The 20,712-nt window shown below is 43.5% G+C and overlaps 1 protein-coding gene across 3 annotated transcripts in view; it reads left to right on the forward strand.

The window, feature by feature from the left end:
• The first annotated feature begins 1,287 nt into the window (after window positions 1–1,287).
• The window catches only part of LOC131492038 (guanine nucleotide-binding protein G(q) subunit alpha), a 320,026-nt gene continuing 300,601 nt past the window's right edge, over window positions 1,288–20,712 (forward strand). The window contains exon 1 of one of the 3 annotated variants that reach the window (XM_058695647.1): window positions 1,288–1,550. In XM_058695647.1, the coding sequence (XP_058551630.1) occupies window positions 1,415–1,550 (136 nt within the window). In that variant the 5' untranslated portion in view covers window positions 1,288–1,414. Of the gene's footprint in view, window positions 1,551–1,946; window positions 1,987–2,394; window positions 2,420–20,712 lie in introns of those variants that run through there. The other 2 variants (XM_058695648.1, XM_058695649.1) reach the window with 2 other exon arrangements.

Raw genomic sequence — 20,712 nt, forward strand, 5'->3', positions numbered from 1 at the left:
GTAACTTTGTGGACAGTTTCCCTCCCCGCCCCCCCCCCCCCCCCCCCCCCCCGGGAACCGGTGACAGTTCCTCCTTCCCCAGTCGCACTCCACGACCGAGTATATCTAAGACCGAATTGGGGTCAGAGGTGACGCGAGATACTTTTGTAACCGAATGGCGTTTTGGAAATAGGAACGGGAAAGAGCCCAGAAGTGGCCGGGAGGCGGCGCCGACCCGCGCGGCCCGGGAGTGGTGGGGCGCGAGCGCGGACGGTTCGCGGAGCCGGCCCGGGCTGGGGGGCTGGCGGGGCCGCCTCCCGCGAGTCCGCGTTCCTGGGCCGGGGGCCGAGCGGCAGGCAGAGGCCGCCATATTCCTGCTCCACCACGCCCGGGCGGGCAGCGGCAGGTTGGCGGCGGCCCCGACCCGCCCCTCCCCGGGGGGCGGCCGTGACCGCTGCGCCCGCCGGCCCCCACCGGCGCGCGGGAGCGGGAGGCGCCCGCAGAGCCCGAGGGGCCGGCTCAGCCTGGGGAGCGGCGGGCGAGGCGAGAGCCGCACTGGGAGGCGCGCCGCGGCGGCTGCGAGCCCAGGAAAGCCTTCCAGGAGGGGCCGGGCGGCGCCGCCTCCCCGCTCCCCTCCTCCCGCGCCCATCCCCTCCCTCCGCCTCCCCTCCTCCTCCCGCCGCCGCTGCCGCCGCCGCCTCCCTCCCGGATCTGTGCTCCAGTTCAGAGAAAGAAGAAAATGTGTGTGTGTGGCGAGGGGGAGGGCGAGCAGTGAGCAGCCGCTCCGCGCCTGGCAATCGGGGCCGGGGGTGGGCGTCTGGCGGAGGCGGAGCGGAGGCGGAGGCGGCTGAGCGCGCGGCGGGCGAGCCGGCGAGCGGGCTTTGCGCGCGAGCCGGGCGGTGGGCGCGGGCAGGGCCCAGGGCGCCCGGGAGCCGTGTCAAGCGGCAGCGAGGAGCGGGCGCGCCGGGCGCGGGGAGCCGTCGGCGGCCGCTCGCTGCGGGGACGCCCCGGTGGATGTGCTCTCGCCGCCGGGCGCAGGGCTTAGGGGAGCCTCGGCGGCGGCGGCGGCGGCGGCGCGGGGGGCTAGGCGGGCCGCCCGTTCCCGGGGAAGGAGGCGCGGGCGTCTGAGCGAGGCCGGGCGCGGCGGCCTTCCCTCGCGCGCCCCCCGAGCCAGCGCCCGCGGCCGCCTCCCGCGCCCGCCTCGCTCCTCCCGGCGGCCCGAGCCGCCCGCTCCCGCCGCGCCCCCGGCCCACCTGGTGGCCCCGGCCCTGGCCGCGGCCCCCGCGGCCGTTCCCCGAGCTCGTCCCGGACGCGCGCCCGGGCGGCGGGGGCTCGGCGGCCACCGCTGCCTCGGGGGAGCGAGGGCGGGAGGGTGTGTGTGCGCGCGTGTGAGCAGGGGGTGCCGGCGGGGCTGCAGCGGAGGCACTTTGGAAGAATGACTCTGGAGTCCATCATGGCGTGCTGCCTGAGCGAGGAGGCCAAGGAAGCCCGGCGGATCAACGACGAGATCGAGCGGCAGCTCCGCAGGGACAAGCGGGACGCCCGCCGGGAGCTCAAGCTGCTGCTGCTCGGTGAGTACAGCCCGGGGCCGGCTGCCTCGGGCCCTCCCGCCGGGCCTCCGCGGCCCCCGCCCGCCGCCCCCGGCCCCCCGGGTCCGCTGCCCTCCGCGGCCCCCGCCCCCGGGCGCCCGCGGCTCGCCTGGACCCTCGGCGGGCGCGTCCCCGGCCACTACCTGCACCCGCGCGGGCGCGCGCGCAGCACATTCACACACGCGCGCGCGCGCACAGACACATACAGACGCGCGCGCGCGCGCACACACACACACACACACACACACACACACACACACACACACGCACGCGCGCAAGCACACACGCGCAGAGGGGTCGGGGCCGCCCCGTCCCGGGCCTCGGCGTGTGCCCCTTGGTATTCCTGAGGGCTGTGCCTCCCGGGAGCGCGTTTCTATGCTGTGCATCTTCTAAATGGCAAATCCCTTCGGGGGAAGAGGTGCGGGGGTGGGAAGGTGGGCAGCGGGGTCGAACTTCCAGTGTCTTTGCTGTGGCGCCCCGTGCCGGAGAGGGGAACTGTGGTGTGTGTGTGTGTGTGTGTGTGTGTGCGCGTGCGTGTGCATGCATGTGGCCCGAGGGTGGCGATCCGAGCCGGGGCACACTGGGGGACTGCCTGCGGTAGGGTTGCCTGTGTGCATCCATTTCCAGTGGTGGGGGTCTGGGGGGAGTGGTGGTCAGACTCGCGACTGGATTGTCCATGGAGTGATGATGAGGGAGCCTAGTGGTTGGCTCTCTAAAGAAAGGGGGTTTATGTATTTCGGGGGGGCGGGCAGGCAAGCTCAAATGTGTCACACAAGTGCTGCTGCTCTCTAGCCACCAGACCACCGAAAGGAGGGATCCAGAAGAGTTTCTTGACCAGTGGATGGTGACAGGTTTGTTTTTCGTCAGCACCATTTCTTCCAGTAAAAAAAGGAGGGATACGGAGGGTTGTGCTGTGTGGTTGTTGACAGCGACGGGTTTCTTTTGTTTAATGAGGCAACCCAGATGCAGGCCTGAATTCACAATAGTTACTACTGAAAACCAGTGCAGCCTCTCAGTTACTCTCCCGGAAACAAATAGAAACCTTTTGTTTAAAACGGACAGCATTTTAATATCTTTGGGATCTAGGCTAGAAGGAAAACGGGAAGTGTAGAGCAAAAATTTCCCTTCAGTCTCTAAAACAAACAAACAAACAAACAAACAAACAAACCCAACAACAACCCAACGTTCTGTCTTCAGACAGAGTTATCAAGAAAATGCCATTTCTCAAAGAGGAATTCTATTGATTATTATCTTTTAGAGACTGTTCAGAATCAAGGATCAGGGTGCACATAGGAGCCAGCGTGACCTAACTCTGAGCTATGGTGGTAGGAAGAATAAACAGCTTTGCAGTAACAGGCCTGAAAAATGCCTGCACTTGTGTTCAAGATATTTGCGTGTATAATAAATGTTCCTCAGACAGGTCTGGAAGAAAGAAAAATTGTGTTGTCAATTCAGATTGAAGAAGCATGCGTTTTCTTTCTTGAGCATTCCATCTCCTGGTTCAAGGAACCAGTTGCCTTTGGGACTGAACTGCTTGGGTACTGGATCACTTACAAGAGGGAACAAAATATAATCATTACAGACAGTTACAAATGGTTAATTTACATGTCATGCTTTATGTCTTGAAACCAGATTAGATAAATGTATACTTTTTGTAAAGAACAGAAGGCAGAGCATTGGATAAAAGAGGTGGGCTTTAGGGAATGAAGCCAGGGGAGTGGAAAACTGCATTTGGAATATTAAGATTAAAAAAAATGTTTTTTTTTTCTCATTTTGGGCTACTTCTAATGGCTGAATAATGTGTGATTGAATATGTTGCAAATGCTCAAGATTGGGAAAAATAGGGGAAGGGAAATACACATAGAGTGTACAAGTGCACGATTAAGGGAAAAAGCATGTGTTTTAGAGAGACTTCAGAATGGATTTTCTTTTGCCCTGTTTACAGTCTTTGTTTATGTTTAGCTGTGAATACAGCATTTGAGATCTCTCAAGCCATCCCTATTTCCTGAAATGTGACAGCTCTAGGTGCCAGCAGCTGGAATTAGAACGCAGGGGGTTTGTCTGTTGGAAGGCCTAGGTTAGAATATCTAGGAGGAAGACTTTGAGGGAAATACACATATACGGACATAATTACATACTGTGTATTGAAATAACATATGATGTTTTAAAAATGCACTTGGAGATAATTTTATGAGAAAAAAATTAACAGTTTTCCTATTAAAGTGGTAGTAATGGGGAACTCGGTCTCTTTTTAGATATTTGAGTAGGATTTAATACAGCCTTGTGCCAGCCCCCAAGTATGGCCTATCAGAAGGAGTGGAAAATCTGACATTAATTTAGCACCTACATTCATTAGTAACATTCAAAAATTGTACAACTTTTTGTTAGGAACATGATCCCTAGGCATCACATACTATTTCTTACAGCTTTGTGATCTAGATATGTTGCTTTTGTAGCGGAAGGAGTGTGATACCTACACTATTTCTACAGTAAATACTCTCTCCTAAATGTAGGGGTGTGTGTATGTGTGTGTGTTGTGTGTGTGGGCTTCTGATTTCACAGTTTTTTGAGTCCAGGAGGAAGATAATGGTTGACTTGAACCAGATATCTGGGAGGGCTTCTGTTTGAGGAGCTGCTCTTGGATCAGCTGCTTTGATGAGTTCACTGAAGCTTCCTTTTCCTACCTGTCCAAAGGAGGCTACGGGTTTTATCCTTACACAGTTTAAAGATTTACTGATGTTTTTAACTACCTTATTTAAATCGAGGGTTCATTCTTATATTTAAGTGACATTCAGTGTAAGGTTATTGTCAAAGTAAATTTTAGTTTAAGACATGACACCATTTTAGTGGAAATGGATTTATTTTGCAGGTGATCTTTGCATTGTTCACATAATTATTTTATGTGTTAGCGTAAAGAATTAGAAAGGGAACTGCCAAGATGAAAGTATAGCAGTAAAATTGGAATCGTTTTTGATACACAGCAATTATGACAATGTATTTTCCAATTCTGTACTAATATATTTTGATTTTTTATTCTTTTTTAAATGAACTCAGAAACTTACCACCATAAAACACCATATTTAGTTCTGAATTGTTGTTTTCTTTACCATATTCTTTCTCTGAATTTATTTAAATAAGTATTTTCCTTGCCAGCTCAAAGAAAAGTTGCATATATACGTATATATGTAAGAGAACATTTTAACTTGGTTGAAGTTTTATGTGCTTTGTAGGTATAAAGTATATTGTATTTCCTCTAATTGATCAATTTTAATACTAACTAAATATTTATTTAAATAAATTTTTGTAACGTTTATTTATTTTTGAGAGACAGAGAACAAGCAGGGGAGGGGCAGAGAGAGAGGGAGACTCAGAATCTGAAGCAGGCTCCAGGCTCTGAGCTGTGAGCATAGACCCTAATGAGAGGCTCGAACACATGAACTGTGAGATCATGACCTGAGCCAAAGTTGGACGCTTTGGTGTGCCCACCTGAGCTACCCAGGCTCCCCTAAATATTTCTATTTGTAGTACATAGGTCACACTATTGAATATTAATGTGTCTTTAAGTCTGTGTATAACAAATGGCTTTGAATCCCTGCATTCAGTCACAGATATTCATGCAGAAAATTTTTTTAGTTCCTTGAAAATATCTTTTCCCTCTTAAATCTGTTCTTACTTTACATGTTTTTAAAATCTTTACTCTTTAGATCTTAATCATCAAATGGGAAGATTTAGCAAACCTTTTTAATTGATTGAGTTCCACCTATTGAAAATAGGCAGAGTTTAGGCCAGTCTTACATGGAAGAATGTATGTTCTTTATCTTCTAACTGAATTACATATATGATTGTAGATTTTCTTTCTCTTCTAGGCCAGTAGCTTATGAGGTTAGGGATTGTGTCTGTACTGCTCACTGTGATAGTCCAGCTTCTAGCACAATACCTAACTCATAGAATGCTCTCAATAAATGTTTGTTGAGTGAGTACATTTATTTATGACCCCCCCCCGACAAATTAGGAGCATAAAGTAATGAATAAATTATGGAAACACAGGGATATGTAATGCTTTTAATCTGTGGCAGATAAAATCATGATCTTTAAAAAATTGAATAACTCTTTGAGCCTGTTGGATGTAAGTGCATTCCAGGATAGAAAGTGTTAATGTAAGTTGTTACATCACACATTGAACCAGTGTATTACAGTTCTGTGCTGGATGAATTTGGGAATGGTAACAGTCATGCTTAAAGTATGAAAGTTTAAAAGAAAAAAAAGAAACCATTCGATATCTTGCTTACTTTTTATCGTGTAGAAGCTGTCATCTTCTGGTCATACACTTTCTCCATGATATACTCAACAGAGTGAATTTTAAATTCTCCAGCATACAGGTGGCAGTTGCACAGATTTTTATGATTTATCTGTACAGTTAAATGAGAACCACAATGATTAAATACAGAGTTTTAAGAGTTGCAGATGGAGGGCGCCTGGGGGGCTCAGTGGGTTAAGCATCTGACTCTTGATTTCGGCTCAGGTCATAATCTTACAGTCTATGTGTTCAAGCCCCATGTCAGGCTCTGTGCTGACAGTGTGGAGCCTGCTAGGGACTTTCTCTCTCTCTCTCTGTCTGTCTCTGTCTCTCTGCGCCCCTCCCCCATGCACTTGTGCTCTCTCAGAAAATCAATAAAGTTAAAAAGATGGACAAACATGAAAAAAATTAAAAAAGAATGGCAGATGGAATATTTTTAATTGAGAGGTATATATTTGTACTGAAAACTGTGCAGTTACAGAGCAAGAAGGCTGGGGATTGCCTGGCAGATTTAGATTGTATGGAGAGTTCATTCGTGTGGCTGTGGATAAAAGCGCCTGCCCCACGACCCCTCTGTAGGGTTCACTGGAGAAGAATGGGGATGTTGATGGTCTGAGTTAACCTAGAAGTTAGTGGCTGTCTAGGACGGCCCTTCAGAACCAGGGAAGGCAAGGATCCCTGTGCGCAGCCCTAACGACAGCATCTCCCTGGAAATACCAAACGATGGTGTTCATGAGGCTGCTTTAAAACCAACCAGTTTTATTTTTGTTACTCTTTTGGCTTCCAAGTGTTAAATGTGTTTCTGAATGTCAGGATTTATTTGGATGCATTTCCTCTTTTTCTTTCTGGTTTTTTGTTTTTGTGGTTGTTGTTTGAAACACGGGACTCAGAGTTTCTATCCGAAGGGTGGAGTGTTAGCATCCCTCATAAGAATCGGAATTGTAGCTCTGACTACAGCAAAGCCTTCAGAGTTAAGATTTTTGCTTTGAGCCACGTAGATCCATTGTGTAGATCTGCCGTGGAACTCATCCTTCTGCTTACATGTCATTTCTCCCTATGGGAGCTTTGGCACATGTTAAAACCATGCTGAACAGTGAAGTTATCCCCTATATATCGATTCAGATTTTTTTAGGTAAATTTAGAAAGGGGAACCAGAAGAATAATTTAGTGGCCATTTTGTTTATTACAAATAAATTTGATAGCCTCCTTCTCATTAAAAAACGACAACAATAACAACAGCAACACATCTCCACTTTATAGGAGATGGTTTATCTTCGATTTTGTAGGTGCCTATTCAATATAGTTATGATTTTTATTACAGATGAATTTTTAAGGACCTGAAACAGCTTTCACAGTTGTGTGGCTGCGTGCTATGCTAAACTTAGCAGAAAAAAGGAACAGATTTTTCTTCATGATCCAGGCAAACTTACACTTAAGAAGAAATGAACTAGATTTTCCAAGGATGATTTTGATTCCAGCATTCATGTTAATTTTTCTTTAAGGGGAGGTTATTAGTTCTGTTGACATTAATGGAAATGTTGATTGGGTGTTGTAGAGGAAAAGCAGGGAACTCAAATGGTACATCTTGGGAGAGAGAAGCCATTTTAAGAAGGTTAGGATTGCTTTCTTCCTAAGGAGGTAGAGGGAGGGAGCCTGTTTGCTCCAGACACTGTTTTGGCTTGAGGGAAATACAAGTATTTGTAGCAACAAATTTAAAGTCTAATTTCCTTGTTTCAGCTGGGAGGGTGATGACATTTTTCAAAAGGAAACTGGTATCATGGCTTTTAAGCAATGTTAAGATCTTTGCAGAATTCATCCTAGGGAAGTGTGAAATAGCAATAGAAGGTAAAAAGTGTGATTGCTGGTAATTAAATCGGTGGCAATAACTGACTTCAGTAAACAGTGAATGTTTTCTCCTGTGCTGCCGAATGGAGTAACATTGAAGACAGAGCTGTTCTCAGACCCAAACACTGTTTTACGTGAACAGCTGTTACTAATAAAATGATAGGAAGTTGTTCCACAATCACCTTTGATTTGTAATGTTACCGATATGTAAAAATCTGTCTGATTTCTCATCTATCATGCAGTAAAAAGAAAAAAAAATGACCTAACCATGCTGTTGGAAATGAGTTCCTAAATTCTAGGTGGTTGGCCATGGATCTGGACTTGACAAACAAAAATATCCGTATTTTGATGCTGAGAACCAAAATCTGAATTCACTGACTAGCTCTGGGGTTGACCTTTATACCTAGCAATAATTTCTGAGATCAGAGCAGAATATTTTGTTAAAAGACTTCATGGTTAAATTTTAAGAACAAAATTCGTGTGATTTAAAAATAAAGTTAAGAACATACTTCAAATTCATTTATTCCACAAACACTTGTCAGTTATTGGAAAATAAACACTTCCTCCAATTTTTTTTTTTTTTTTTTTTTTTTTTAAATCAGGCATATCTTATGAAAGAACAGCCGCATAGAGAATGCTGGTCAAATGAGCAAGTATTAAGCCCCTCATTGATGCAAAATAATGTGCTATGTGAGATACTCCTTATTTCTTACTCGCCAGCAACGAAGACTACAAGTACTTTTCACAGTTTTGCTGTTTCCCAGTAGACACCCTCAGACAGACATGTCCTTCTGAGTTTTATCCTTCCTGGCATTGGCTTTTCTATTGGGTCTTAATACAAAGAAGAAACCAAAATAATCTCGAGGCCATTGTACAAGCTTCCCGGGGATTACACAACTGGAGAAAGCAGATGATCTTGAGAATTACTTCCTAGGAGCGTATCTGGCAAGAATGCCTTCAACCATGAGAAGTCATTCCTGGCCACTTGCCCTGAGCACTAACTGGGTTGGAAGCTCCTTGAGGCCAAAGATGGCGGCTTTGGTTTTGTTTTGTTTTGTTTTGTTTTGTTTTGTTTTGTTTTGTTTTGTTTTTGTATCCCAGCATAGACAAAGCCTTGCTCAGTTCACAGTGATTCTGTTGTCAGTGACTGGGGGCTTGTGGGCACAGAGGGGTGGGCAGCTGGATTCTCCAAAGAAAGGGCAATCAGAGGACATGAATGTACACTTCTTGCTTCCGTCTAACGTGCATCATCCACGTGTTCTCCATTTGCCACACTCCTCTTTGCCGTTTCGTGGGCCACCTGGGGTACGGTGAAAGCAGTTGGGTTTTAACAACGGAATAGTCTTTGTCTCCTGGTCCTGCTTCTCATTCATTGTCTAGCGGGAGTGATTCAGTTGAGCGTTCTCATATTGTTTCAGCCTGAAAAGCCAATAGAAGTGTATGCAGCAGTTTGAATGGAAAACTGTTACACAGGTCTTTTGAAATTTAAAAATTCCACGCACCTTTATTACAGGATTAATTTTGGATTGTGAGCAGTTGGACTACTTAAGAAACCTTTAAAGGAGTTGTTTCAAGGAAGTGCGGAATAGATTGTGGTGCGGTCGGGAACAGGAATATCATTAATGCCATTGTATTCCTGAAACCTCACAGAAAGGAACAATAATTGATCCACAGAAAGAGCGAGAGTGAGACTTTTTGGCTCTGTTGCAGGAAGTGAATAGTGATGTTTAGAAACATAGTCATGCATAATTCTAAAATAGCCTTGAGTTTTTTCCCTTTAGAGAACTGAAATTATGTATTAATTGCCTCTTCCTGGAATTTGACTTTTTTTTTGATCACCACCAGTTGTTAAAAAATCAAGAGTTTTTCTTTTGCTTTTTTACATTTTCAAGACTCTGATGAAATCTTTATTTTTATTGTTTCTTCCCTACCTTTCTTTTTGCTGTTAGGGCAAGCAGGGTGATTGCTGGCATCTTCTGTATACTTCCTGGTCTGCAACTAAAGATCAGCACTTTGGGGCACCTGGGTGGCTCAGTCGGCTAAGCGTTCTACTTCGGCTCAGGTCATGATCTCATGGTTGGTGGGTTCCAGCCCTGTGTCGGGCTCAGTGCTGACAGCTCGGAGCCTGGAGCCTGCTTAGGATTCTGTGTCTCCCTCTGTCTCTTCCCCTTGTTTGCTCACACTCTGTTTCTCTCTCTCTCTCTCTCTCTCTCTCTCAAAAGCAAACATTTAAAAAAATAAGACAAGCATTTGAGTGGCTTACCCGCCCGTTATTCCAGCTGTTTGCTACAGCCCCCTTCTGTGCAAACACCGCCCATTCATTTACCCTTTCATCCCAGTGCCCTTTGGTGCCAGGAGGGGTTTCTTAGACTCCCTGGCACGCACATTTCTTTAAGATTTAGGGAACTTCCAAGTTGGTGCTTCCTTCAAACATGTGGCTGTGAGCTGGTGAGGGGAAGTTGGGTGCTTTACTACACTAAAAGGGCACTTGTGAATGTGCTTGTAGGAGATAATTAACTCTCTTTAGCAACACTTGAGTCCCCGGAACAAAATACATTGTTACTGAACAAAATGTAGAATTCTCCTTCCTTTTCCAGAGGGCAGGGACTGGAGACTGGTTCACGATTCCCAGCAGAGAGTGAGTGAGCCAGTGCTGGATAATCTATCACACCCCACTGGGTTTCAAAATAGGATGCAGTGCGTTTGCTAGAAAGGAGGACGGTGCGTGTAGGCCTGTGTGGAGTAAGAGTGAATCTTCCCCATTTTCATGATGTGAGCATTCTCATCTCCGTACCTAGAGAGACTTAAAGCCCCTCTAATTGTATTTGTGTACAGATGGGGGGGGGGGGGTGGGTAGCATCAGCAGAGGCCTTTGCTTTTGTTACACCCAGTCAGCCTGAGCATGTTTTGGGGTTTGTTTTTTTAAGGCAAAGATACAGTGTTAGTTTCTGGCCCTCGGAGCGGATATTTTAGGACCTCCCCCTTTCCAGAGCGGCTTCATTATACTACACGTTCTTTCTGCAGATGGTAAGTGCAGTTTTCCTCTTGTCCTAAAGAGCTGACCCATTTCCTGTGACTTGTTCTAATAATACAGGATGACTTTAATTCTTGTTCCTAGTTTGCCCTTAAAAGAATGCCAGGGTACTTGCTACAGATTTAACTCTTGTCTTTCTAACACTCGTGATATTTTTTGAGAATTGGTCAAGCACACAGAAGCAGTAGCAGGCGCTGTGGAAGTTTATTTGGGTAAATAAATACCCGCCCCCCCCCCCCACACACACATTGGTTTAGTTTCGTGTGTTTTTTCTAAAACCTGTAACTAAAGGGAGGTCAAGCGGTCGGTCCTGCCCTATATCTCTTTGAACTATTGTGAAGGTGTTTCTTCAGGGAACAGGATTTGTTCCCGGACTGTTTCTACAGAGACCTGTAGACTGAAGACATTGGACCGAACCTCAGGGCTGTCTGAACGTTGAAACTTGCTCTGCTTCCCCGTCTGCGGCTCTGGCCTCTTGGCCACCTTCTGCACAGGCTCATCCCTGGGGATGAGGGGCCCCAAGCCCCAGCCCTCTGCAGTGGTGACAGGCCCTCCGGGAGGCATCGGCAGGTCTGGCGGACTCCTGGCTGCCCTCACCGTCCTCTCCTTCCCTTCCGGAAGACACCCTGAGCACCCTGCGGGAGGCTCGGCGGCTCCGGGGAAGAGTGAGGAGGCATCAGCGAGTCTGGCCAGAGCGGCCCCCATGCCGCCTGGCACGCCGCTGATAGTTTCACTGCCTTCACAGGGAATGGTATCAAAAGCCTCCTGTCATATCAGCATGGGTCTCTTGCTTCCTGCAGGAAGGGCGATATCCTGGCAGGCGCAGGGGTGGAGCCTGCGGACCAGGCAGCGTTCAAGGGCTGCCCTGCTCAGGCCCCTGCCCCGGAGCTTTCGTGGGTACCCTTAGACCGCTGTCTTTGGCCCACTGCTACTAGTTTTTTCCCCTTCCTTGGGCTTTTTAAGCATTGCTTTCCATTTGCTTGCAGAGAACCTGCTGCCCAAGCCCGTGTCTGCCATTTTCAGTGAGAGCGGGTCGGTCATCTGAGTCTGGGCTCCAGGAGTGCCTCACACCTTGGTGGAGCACGTTTGGGGGATTGCTGTGTATTGGGAGCCGGTAGACTCCTTTTCTAGCACCTTCCAGGGGAGATTTAGAATCAACCCAGGAACGGAGCATTTGTGTCCATTTCTTCTTACATTCCTGTGCCCGTCTTTTTTTTCACGGGGCCTTTATTGAAATCAGAAAAACAGGTAGTGGACTGTTTTTCTGAACTGCCCTTAGTTGTCATGACCATGTTCAGAGAAACTTCAAGGAGGTGACTTCCTGTGTCTCTTGTCTGCATTCTGGAGATCGGGCTCTGTGACCAAAGAAAGAACAGCTAGACTCACAGCCTAGGTCTGCAGAAGAGCCCAATCCCCCTGGAGGTGCCCGGCAGGGGTCTGGCACTCGTCGACCCCTGCTTTCCTCCTGGCCGCAGCCTCTTCCTCATTATCTTGTCAGCTTGATTGTGGATATGGAGTTGGACAGGTGCAGGGGAAAAGGAGAGCAGTCACAGGTGAAGGAGAGTAATGGGAGTCTGGCGGGGCTTGGCTGGACAGAGGCTGTTGTTCCCTGGAGGGGTGGTGCGGTCGTGTCTTCGCTAGACTCTGGAGGAAGGAAAGGAGAACAACAGAGAGGTGCTCTGTGCGTTGGCCTGTGGTTGGAAAGAGCCAGGCCAATGCAGCTTCTCTTACTCTTACGAGCTCCACTGCCCCCCTGCATTTCCTCATCTGGTCACGTCTCCTGTGCCCTTGCTTCCCCGATCCCAGATTGGGAGAGGAGCAAGGGCAGCAGTCTGCTTGTGTGGGAGGTGCTCTTGTTGCATGCGTCCTCCCCTGACCTTTTACCCCCACAGATGGTTAAATAGACCAGGCACAAAACTCATGTCAAGCAGTGTCCTGAGAAAAACCACTCACACATAAAAAAGAAAATGTGCACCATGATTCGTGTGTGTGTGTGTGTGTGTGTGTGTGTGTGTGTGTGTGTGTGTGTGTGTATTTAACCTGGCAGCTGCTTAACGTGACAGAAATGCATCTCTTACTGTATTGAGAACTCTGCTAATCTGGCGATGGGTTATTAGAATGTCTCTTGAGAGATCCTCGTGCAGGAAATCTGCTTTCACCTGGCTTGCTTCTCCTACAATAGAGCACCTGTCAGTTGCCCAAGGCAATAAGTAGATACATAGTAGCCTGAGATAGTCTTGCCAAAGTGGATTCACACTCACTGTGGAGGCATGTAATACATGGAAGTAATCTTGTAATTTTAGCTGATCAAGGCACCTGCCAATTGATTGTGTTCTCTTAGGAGCTGTTCACATTCTGGGGCTATTACATCCAAGCCCAGGGAGTAGATTACTCAATAAGCCCTGAAGCCTGTTTCCATTTATGACCAGCATTTGAAATGGGGTGCTTTTGTTCATGATAGAATCGAGTTATGAGGATTTCTTGACTCGAAAATGTAGGCAAATATATATTGAATAATTTGAATAATTTGAGAACAGAAGTAGGAAGAGCGGAAACAAAAGATACTTGAAATCAACCCCTATTTTCATTACCAATCGATTCCTAATGGGTCAAGGACTAACACTTTGCCAAGCTATCGGATCCTCTTGGAGCCAACTCAGATAGGACACAGATTGTGGAGATGGACGGCCCTTGCTGTGGTCCAGACTAATAAATGGCATGTCCTCTGCACCTCCTATATTATGTGTTGGGTCACCACCTGAGATGTTATCCAGAGCACATTAGAAATGACTAAAACATTTTGGGCACATACTAGTCTCTTGTAACGTTGAGTCCCCAAAGTTTCCCATGTTCTGTGAGAGAGTATACCTATATGTTGCTTGATTAGTTTCTGATAAGCAATTTGTATTTCCCTACGCATACAGTTCTTCACAAAAGGTTGCATTTTAATGGGCGAAATCATAGGACTTCATTAATAGTATTGCTTAGGAAATCTTGATTCCAAATATATTTTCATGAAAATCACCAGCTGTGTCCTTTGAGAAACCCATTTGCTATAAGGGCTTTCCACTCCAGGCCATGCTTATTGTGGGAACAGAGATTCTTGTGTAAGGTTTTTCTAAATCCCTAGAGTCTATCTGTGAATTGCTACTCAAATTACAGTGTATCCTTCCCAGAATTAATTAATGCATATGCATCCCAGTGTATTGAATCATGTGGCCACACAATGATTTTTTTTCTATTAAATACATTCTCTCTTTATATAATCTATCTTCAGACAGCATGCTGTTGCCTGAGTTTATATTGTATTTTATTCTCTTTTTGGAGCAAATTAAGAGCACTTGAGATAGTTATCCTTTGGTGGTATGATTGTCTTCTAAAATAGTAAAGTTTAATGATGAGAAGAACTGTCGTATTTAATAGAGTTTGAGTCAAGAAGTGTTTATTTCCTTCCAGTTAAGAATTTTCTTACATTCTTAAGAAATACATTATTTTGTTTTCACATTGCCCTTCAAAAGAATGAGTCCGTTCTATGTGAATAACTTTTTTTTTAAAGGGTGTTAACCTTTTTTGAAGTATAGTTGATACACAATGTTACATTAGTTTCAGGTGTACAATGTTATTATGTTTCATTGTTCAGTGATTTTGAAATCTTATAAATAATGGAATCGTTTCTTTGCACAAGTTTGAAATTTTAAAAAAATTTATTCATGAACTTATTCGGAGTGTACTAACTTAAACATGATTTGTGTGAGTGTGTGTTCCTTTCTAGTCTGTTTTATTTTTATATGTGTCTTGCTCAGGTGTAATCATACTGTGTAATAATATAACATTGTGTTGTAAGCATTTTCTATATGACTGTATAGACTTCATATTAATATTTAGAATTTAGAATTGCTGTATAATATTCTTTTAGAGGATACATATTAATTTGCTTGCTTACTCTCATTTTTTTGGACACCTAGATTTCTCTCAATGTTACTGTTTTGAAAATAATGCTGTGATGGAGTGAGCGTTTTTTAAACACACACATGCTTTTAGAATAGATTAATAGAAATGTTAATTCTAGGTCTGAGATTATGAAAAATTTTATGACTTGATTGCACACACCTAAGACACATTTTGAAGTGATTGTATGCAATTTGCAATACCATGAGCAATATTATGAGAGTATTAATGAGTTAACAGGCAAAAAAAAGAAAGGTATGTGATTTTAAAATTTGCATTTATTTGATCACTAGTGAGAATGATCATTTGCCCATGTGTTTCTAGTTGAACTTATTATTTTGTAAGTTGTCTCCTTATTTCCTTTGTCTGTTTATGAGTTCTGAACATGCATACGAAGTTTGCCATTTTCATATTTACTGTAAATAACCCCAGTGTTTTGTTTTTCTTTGTCTTTGTTTTGAACTGTTTAATACAGAAGTTTTTAATTATTTTGAAGCCAAATATGTTGATCTTTTTCTTTTTTTTTTTTTTTTCAACGTTTTTTATTTATTTTTGGGACAGAGAGAGACAGAGCATGAACGGGGGAGGGGCAGAGACAGAGGGAGACACAGAATCGGAAACAGGCTCCAGGCTCCGAGCCATCAGCCCAGAGCCTGACGCGGGGCTCGAACTCACGGACCGCGAGATCGTGACCTGGCTGAAGTCGGACGCTTAACCGACTGCGCCACCCAGGCGCCCCATGTTGATCTTTTTCTATTCTGTTTTGAAATAAAGGTCTGATTCTGGTTTAGATACTCCATGAAAGTCAGATTTACTGTTGTTATAGGTGAAACTAGGTTGAATGTAGTGTTTCCATATCACTGTTGTATGATTCTTTTTCTTCCAAAATGGCAGTGAAATACATACACATGTTAGAGATGATATAACATAAGTTCTTCTGTATGTAATTGGTTTTTTCATCCAGTAATACGGAATGGATATCTTGCCCTGTTAATACAAAGCTTTTACATCACATTTATGCTTGTTAGTGCGACAGTATATTTTTTTTAATTGTAGTTGCAGCGTATTTTCAGTCTTGACAGTGGTGTGCTGCAGTTGGCTTGTATCTACTCATGAAAGTTTGACACATTTCTTCTCGATTCTCTGTTCAGTGACTTCACTTGGACAGCTTGAATCAGCCAAGTTGTGGAGTATTTACATCACAGAAGTTGGCAGGTGCTACCAATCAGGGCTTTCCCCTCCCACTGGGAGAACTTGTTAAATATTAACCAGCACGTTTACTGGCACTAATACCTGACCTCTACGTACTGATGGATAATTAGTTTGATCCATTTGAAAAAGTTATAGTTAATGCTGCAGTGAATATTGCAGGGGATCCATTTTGTACCCTTGTACAATTGACCCTTTAGCAGATAAGTTCCTCAGAGTTAGGTCATCAGCCAAATGACAGACTTACTTTAAATTTTGGTACACATCACCACTTTATCTTTCAGATAGGTTGTATTAATTTACTTCACCACCTCTAATGTGTGTTAGTGACTATTTTGACAATGTGATAGGTAAAAACAAACAAACCCAAAAATGTATTTTTTGCATTTTTATTGGATAAATTTCTATTCATTTCTGTTTTTATAATTTTCGTTTCTATACTGCCTATTTACAAAAATAACTAACACATACCTCAGTTTATGATTTAGTTAGGTTTTTGTCACTTTTTACTTCCATTTTATTAACTGATATTTCTAGAAAATTGACCATTTTATCTGCAGAAGGATGGAGTGAGTGCTCTAGGATAAATGTGCCCAAGGGGAAAAGAAAATAGAACTGATAAGATTATAGGACAGGTTTGGCCATGTGCAAAATTGTACTGACACAGATGTTTTTGATGGTGATTTTTTTTTTTCCGGTTTCTTGTGCTTTTACTTTTAAGAAACTTGCTAAATCCAAGGTCTCAAAGATTTACTTTCATGTTTTCTTCTAAGGATTTTGTAGATTCAGGTCTTATATGTAAGTCTCTCATGCAGTTTGAGGTGCTTTTTGTATACGGTGTGAGGTTGGGTTCTGACTTCATTTTTTTTTACAAATGGATATCTAGTTGTCCAAGTACCATTTATTGAAAGGACATATTCTTTCCCCGTTGTGGGGTCTTAGCACCCTTGTTATTTATTCTTGCCTTATCTTTATTATTTTATTTCTTGAAATATCTCTAGGTTTATTTAGTTTACTTTTTGTATTTTCTTGAGTTAAAATTGTTTGATTATTTTAGTATTTTCTAGGTTTGAATTAGAAGTGTTTAAAACTTTGAATTTTTCTACTTGTTTCTATGTAGTGTTGATACTATTCTTTTACAGACATTTTAAAATTATGGTTTTGATTTTTATCTTTGAACCAGGGTTGTTGAAGATAGTTTAAAATTTCTAAATGTTTATGATTTTTGTTATTTCTAGTCTTACATCATTTTGATAGGAGAATATGGTCTGTACTGTTTTTCCTTTCCTTTTTTTTTTTTTTAAATTCTATTTATTTATTTTGAGAGAGACAGAGACAGTGCAAGTGGGGGAGGAGCAGAGAGAGAGGGAGACAAAGAATCAAAAGCAGGCTCCAGACTCTGAGCTGTCAGCACAGAGCTTGACATGGGGCTCAAACCCACGAACTGCAAGATCATGACCTGAGCCAAAGTTGGACGCTCAAATGACTGAGCCACCCAGGTGCCCCTGCTTTTTTTTTTTTTTTTTTTTTTAAGATTGTATTTTTAAGAAATCTCTACACCCAGCATGGGACTGGAACTCTTAACCCAAGATCAAGAGTCGTATGCTTGACCAACTGAGCCAGCGAGGCATCCATTTTTACTTTTTTGGAATGGTAGTCTGATATATAGTCAGTTTTTATTTTATGAATACATAAAGTGTGCATGTGTGTGTGTATAATAAAACATAAGATTGTGAGTGCTATTTAATTTTGTTGCTTGTATTTGTAGTGAATCTCCTTGTTTATATTGTGAACCAACCAAGTACTGAGAATTGAGCTGAAGCCTTCCATTACTCTAATGTTTATGACAATTTCTTGTATTTCCAGAGATTTTTGTTTTGTATATGTAAGTATTCTGTTTTCAGGTGCCTTAAAAATGTCCTTGAGAATTAAGCTTGCATTGTATAACATTACTTTTTGAAATAAATCAATTCTTTTGCATCTTGAATTCAACTTTGTTGGGATTCGTATGGGTCTTTTGTTTTGATTTGCTTGGTCTGTTTCTCCATTTATTTTCAACTATTCTTTAAAAAAATTTTTTTTAATGTTTATTTGTTTTTGAGAGAGAGACAGAGTGCAAGTGGGGGAGGGACAGAGAGAGAGGGAGACACAGAATCCAAAGCAGGCTCCAGGCTCCCAGCTGTCAGCACAGAGCCCAACGTGGGGCTCGAACTCATGAACTGTGAGATCATGACCTGAGCCCAAGTCGGACGCTTAACTGACTGAGCCACTCAGGTGCCCCTGCTTTCAACTACTCTTAATCTTTTTGTTGCTCCTCTGAGAGGTTTTGTTTGTTTTTGTTTTACCCCCAGTTTGAGACTCTTCTTGCTTCAGTAGATGAGTTCATTCAACTTACACGTGTGGATATTATATAGATACAGTTGTTTTTTTTGCATCTGATTTCTGTCTTCTGAATCTTCTATTGATTTCTGGCAGTTCTCTTCCTCTTTCCATTTGCCCCGCCTTCCTGCTTTCCCTTCTTTGTTATTTGGTTTGTATTGGGTTTCTTGTTTTGTTTCCCACCTCAAATAATTTGAAAGGTACATAGTCTGTTTTTAATTTTACTTTGCCCTTCTCCCCCCAACTCTCCCCACCCTCCCGCCTCCATGAACAATGGAGCAAAATTTGTTCACCTATTAGCAGGGCTTGAGAAACGTTTAATGGGTAAAGTGTGAGATAGTAAATATTTTTGGCTCTGTAGGCCATATGATCTCTGTTGCAGCTACTCAACTCTGTCATAAACTTTGTTAGTGAATGGGTACAGCTGTGTTCAAATGAAACTTTTTTTTTTTTTTTTTTACAAAAATAGGCAGCAAGCCAGATTTGGCACTATGGCTATCATTTACCAATCCCTCATCTGTATTGCATCCATTCTCGGCTTTACTGGTGTGTAATTTGCATGTTCTGAATTTTTCTTACTCCTATTATAGACAAGTTAATGATACCAGACTTAAGAGGGTTCTCTAAATCTTAATGCTTAGTAATACTCTTTACGCATTTTATTTTATATGTATTTTACTTTTCTGTCTTCCCTGAGACAACACTGAATGTATCAAATGATAAAAGTCTTTTCTAAAAAAATGTTTGTTTATTTTTGAGAGAAAGAGAGAAACAGAGCGTGAGCAGGGGAGGGGCAGAGAAAAAGAGGGAGACACAGAATCCGAAGCAGGCTCCAGGCTCCAGGCTGTCAGCAAAGAGCCTGACACGGGGCTCGAACCCACAAACCGTTGAGCTCATGACCTGAGCCAAAGTCCGCCATTTAACCGACTGAGCCACCCAGGCACCCCATCAAATGATAAAAGTCTTATAAGAACAACATAAAGTAATCTGTGGCTAAGGACATTTTTCTGAAGGTTCGTGTCTGTCCCTGTAATTTTATTGATGGTCACTGAAAGGCTAAACATCAATAGAGAAAACTGAAACTTTATTAATTTGAGTGTAAAAAGGATATTTGCGTCAGTTGGAGTGAGAGGTGTACCTCATATTCAAGATACATTCAGGATCGTTTCCATGCTCTTTTTTTTTTTTTTTTAAATCCACATCTTGTGTATTTTGGTCTTCCCCTTGATCACAACTTCCTGAGTCCAGATTCAGTAGATCTGCTCTCTTCCGCTGAAGTGGTTTTTCTTCTGCTTCTTTTACTCCTCCTCTCACTCCTTCTGTTCACTTCCACCAGCATAGAGTTAACGTTTGGTCTTGCAGCCGATGGGAACATTAACATTTCACAAATGATTCTGGAATTCTGCAAAGTTCATACACAGAGTTAATTTATTTTTGCGCTTTCTAAAACTCTTAATCCTTTGATTTCATATTCAGTGCCTGGGATGATCACAGGGAATCATTTCTAGTTAAGCCTAAAGAAACCCATCAAAGTATTTTGTTATGTATTGCTTATTTGTTATTCAGCATTCACTCACAAATTTTAGTATTTATATATGTTTGTGTCTGTAATTAAAACTACATATTTAGCATTAGTTCTGTATTTACATAAATGCTCATCACCAGATATTTCTTCTTTCAATTTCTTTAATCATACGCTTTTATTTATTTTCATTCACTTATGAGTTGGCTGGATTTTGCTTTCAGATAGATGTTTTGTGAAGGGTCCATGGATAATGTGTTTATTTTTCCTGTGTATTTGAGAATGCCTTTCTGTGGGATTCACACGTTAATGACGGCTTGCATGGACACGGCATTCTTGGACTCTGCGCCTTTTCCGCCCACGTTCCTTGCTACATGATAGATGTTGCTCCATTGTTTTCTGACATCTAAATTTGATGAGAAGTCTGCAGTCAGCCAGAATGGTTTTTTCTTTGTGATTTGCCTTTTCTATCTGGGTGTCTCTTTCTTTATTTTATTTTATTTTATTTTTTTTTTTTTAAATTTTTTTTTTCAACTTTTTTTTTTTATTTATTTTTGGGACAGAGAGAGACATAGCATGAACGGGGGAGGGGCAGAGAGAGAGGGAGACACAGAACCGGAAACAGGCTCCAGGCTCCGAGCCATCAGCCCAGAGCCTGACGCGGGGCTCGAACTCACGGACCGCGAGATCGTGACCTGGCTGAAGTCGGACGCTTAACCGACTGCGCCACCCAGGCGCCCCTCTCTTTCTTTCTTTAACATGCAACTTTAATAACTTCACCAGGCTTTTGCCTCAGTGTTTTATATTCTTTATTATTTATCCTGAAGCACTGTGAACCCATTCCATCTGTATCTTAATCCTTTCATTTCGAAGATTTTCCCCAATTTACCATTGGGTTATTTTCTGTGTT

This window comes from Neofelis nebulosa, chromosome 12 (assembly GCF_028018385.1).
Source record: "Neofelis nebulosa isolate mNeoNeb1 chromosome 12, mNeoNeb1.pri, whole genome shotgun sequence".
NCBI lineage: Eukaryota > Metazoa > Chordata > Mammalia > Carnivora > Felidae > Neofelis > Neofelis nebulosa.